The sequence below is a fragment of the Dama dama genome, chromosome 9 (genome assembly GCF_033118175.1).
Source record: "Dama dama isolate Ldn47 chromosome 9, ASM3311817v1, whole genome shotgun sequence".
NCBI lineage: Eukaryota > Metazoa > Chordata > Mammalia > Artiodactyla > Cervidae > Dama > Dama dama.
Window position 1 is genome coordinate 29,822,501 of NC_083689.1, and position 3,601 is coordinate 29,826,101.

The 3,601-nt window shown below is 38.3% G+C and overlaps 1 protein-coding gene across 1 annotated transcript in view; it reads right to left on the bottom strand.

Annotated features, from left to right (window-relative positions):
* Nucleotides 1-3,036, bottom strand: part of MEGF10 (multiple EGF like domains 10) — a 130,906-nt gene extending 127,870 nt beyond the window's left edge. The window contains exon 1 of the mRNA XM_061150864.1: nucleotides 2,910-3,036. Coding sequence (XP_061006847.1) covers nucleotides 2,910-3,025 — 116 coding nt within the window. The 5' untranslated portion in view covers nucleotides 3,026-3,036. The remainder of the gene's footprint in view (nucleotides 1-2,909) is intronic.
* Nucleotides 3,037-3,601: the final 565 nt, after the last annotated feature.

Genomic DNA, 3,601 nt, shown 5'->3' on the forward strand with positions numbered 1-3,601 from the left:
TCCAAGTTGGGAAGATCCTCTTGAGACGGGAAAGGCTACCCACTCCAGTATCCTGGCCTGGAGAATTCCATGGACTATACAGGCCATGGGGTTGCAAAGAGTTGGACACAACTTCTAGGACTCACAATTGCTGCCTTAAAACAAAGTATACTTTTATTTGAAAATAAATGATTCAGTAGGTCTGGGGAGGGACCCAAGAGTCTGCAATTCCAAAAAGCTCCCAGCTGAGGTTCCTGCCACCACAGCTCCACAGACTCCACTCTGGGGAGCGAGACTGCAGGTGATTCCATGGCTCGGAACCACTGGTGACAGGTGGGTTTTAGTATAAGGAAAATCTGCAATGAGTACTACTAGGTCTTACTACCAAAAATTTTGTCCCTGAAACTCATCTTCATCTCCCCATTTCAATTCAAATTCATTTCAGTTTTTGAAAATATAGGAGAATCTGTCACCTGCACCTTTATCTGTTCATTTTAATTTATATTCTTTTTCTCCATTCTTATAAAACAAATTCTACTTTTCTTTAACCTTTCTTCAAAGAATCATTATCTAGCCATATAACAGAAAATTTATCAATGAGAAGATTGTAGCTGACAACTTTTTCTTTTTAGTAGCTCATAGCAAAAATATAGGCAGGAGAAAATCTCCATCATTTTCCTATTTTTTCATATTTAATTTCCTTCCCCATTAGTATTTTCTCCGTTACTCCAATCACTTGTACAACAGTGAAATTATGTTAGGCTTAGAGTCTCCCCTGCTCACCACAACTACAGAAAGCCCACAGGCAGCAACAAAGAGCCAGAACAGCCAAAAATAAATAAATTCATTCATTCATTAAAAAAAAAAAAGAGAGACTCATGCAAGATCATTGGACTCCTTCAATAAAAACAAAAAAACAAAAAACAGGGTTATTCTAAGCCAGTACTCTTTCTTATATTTAATAAGGCCTTTTTGTCCATGACAATTATAAAATAGGGCAATGTAAAAACAAACCAGGGGAAGTATCTTTTTCATGTTTTCTTTAAATGAAAAGTTAAACATTCATCCAGGCCCATATTTCAGATTGATCTTATCAACACAACGTGACAAAACCACACTAATCTCTTCCCTGTCAAATCAACTCTCTTCCTTTTATCTTTCCATATGTGATCACTGACGCAACAGACACGAGTTTGAGCAAACTCCAGGAGATAGTGAAGGACAGGGAAGCCTGGCGTGGTACAGCTCATGGGGTCACAAAGAGTCAAACATGACTTAGCAACTCAACAACAACAATGTCCAATGACACGCCCACTCTTCCACACAGCAGGTTCTAAATCTCTGCCTTTTCGGCCTCTTTCACATCCATAGTTAATGTATTACCAAGATCTCTTGATTTTTATTTCACAGTACCTAACAAATTTGATTTTTTCTCACATTTCAAAGCTATCATCCTCTAAGATGTTCAACTACCAATGGACTCTCCCTTTTCTAAATTTGATATGTTCTTGGTCATGTATTCATCAATTTATTTTTATTACTATAGTCCTATGTATTACATACTTTGCTGAAATGTTTTATGGGAAGTTCTATGAAAATTATAAAGATAATAGGCATTCCCTCCTCTTAAATTCTGTATAATATAGTTAATGTCAAATATATAGAACTTTATTACATATACATATTTCCACTTAAAGTTTCATAATGATAGAAGACTCTATTGATCAATCAGGACAATACGTTTTGTTACTCCGCCATAATACTGCCAGCAGAGATGGGGATGAGCCCTCACTGAAAACTAACACTGTGAATGAGGAGTCAGTGTGCCCTAGAATAATATAGCTGCCATGCTGGAAAAACTCTGAGCTTTGAGCATCCTTCCAGCGGGTGACACAGTGACTGAAATGTATGCTCCGTGCTGTACTCTTCTTGGTACTGAGGGTGACAGGAGAAAGAGACTAAGAGTTCAATGTCGTTCTATTTACAGCTATTACAACTACATACTACTCTCTAGTACTTGACACCTTCTATTTGTTTGAAAAACCTGCAAGTGCAATGTTCATTTTGGATAAAGAAACATGTACACACTTTTTTAGGAGGACAAGTAACAGAGTAAACTGCATTTGACTGCACTTCAGTATCACTAGATAGTTTGCGCCATTTCTGGGTTCCAAAAGGGACTGTAAGTTAACCCAGATCTGGAGATGACATCATTTGCTTTCATATAATGTAGTCAATCTTGCTCTCCTCCTGTATTGTACTGACGCTAGACTTACTGGGTACAGTCCTTAGTGGTCTGCCTGGCACTGGTTTCAAACTCCCCTCCATCCTAGAACCCCTGCCAGTCACTGTCATCCACTGGTCTTATTCAAGTCTTCAAGGACATCTCGGGTGACACTACTTCCACGCAGCCTAGCCAGTTCCTCCAGACATCAAGTCTTTCCTTTCAGGTCACCTGCCACACAACTTTTTATGCCATTCATTTCAACGCTCTAGGACATTATTCCACACTGTCTTTCACTGCTCTCTCATTGATTCCCATGCATAAGTAGGAACTCCACCATAATCCATATGTCCATAAGTTCAGCTCCACCAAATTATTGCAAATAGATATAGAGCAGAGGTAAGACCTCAAGGAGATCATTTTAATCGATCTATGAATCTATAATGTTTTCCCCTCTTTTACAAATGCACCTGTGTTAGAATCAATATCTCAAGTTTAAAATACATAACATACACTCTCTAAGACCAAGGTGAATTATACTATCTAATTTATTACATATAATGAAAGATTTTTACATGAAAGCAATTTTATAATCTCTTCTCAAATTCTAATTTTATATGTGGTACTGATATTGATAGCATACAAAGGAATCTATCAGAAATTATTTCTCAGACTACTGAGAAATATTATTTCTCAAAATTATTACCTTTCCCAGTGGCTACACACATTGGGATCTTCAAGGTTCAGAGATGATGCCATCCTGATCCAGTGGCATAACAATAAACAGATAAAGCCCAGGCATGAATTCGAGGAAATAACCATTGTTCCTGAAGAACAACCTACAAGAAAAAGAAATTCAAATTAAAGATGCATTAAAATGACACCCAAAGAATTCTTTTCAGTATAGTAACTATAAAGTGCCAGTTGTCACTAGGGCTGAAACATGAATAATGAGTCTTAGATTTAAATAGATGGGTCACCAGCTTTCATGGTCCAGGAGAGAGAGATATTTCTTATGTTGTCAGGATGGCCACTATTTTGTAAATTACTAAAAAGTGCAAATCATCATTAATTGCCACCATAACAAAAGACCTTCTCATCCATGCCAGCCGACATTAAAGGAATCTACCAGAACAACTCAGGGCAACACAGGCTTCCAGATTCTCTCAGCAGGCATATTTCCCTTCTGGAAGGAGAGGGCACACAGAGGAATCTGACCTCCTTTGTCCTAGAGGATAAATAATGGAACAGAAGGTCCATTGACTCAAGAGAGAGGCACCTCAGGCTTAAACTGAGGGTCATTCAGTAATTCATTCAATGTTCACTGAATGGCCACTCTGTCCTAGGCACTGCGCAAACACTGGACGTAAAACGCAGATCCAGTTCTCGTCCCTGCCC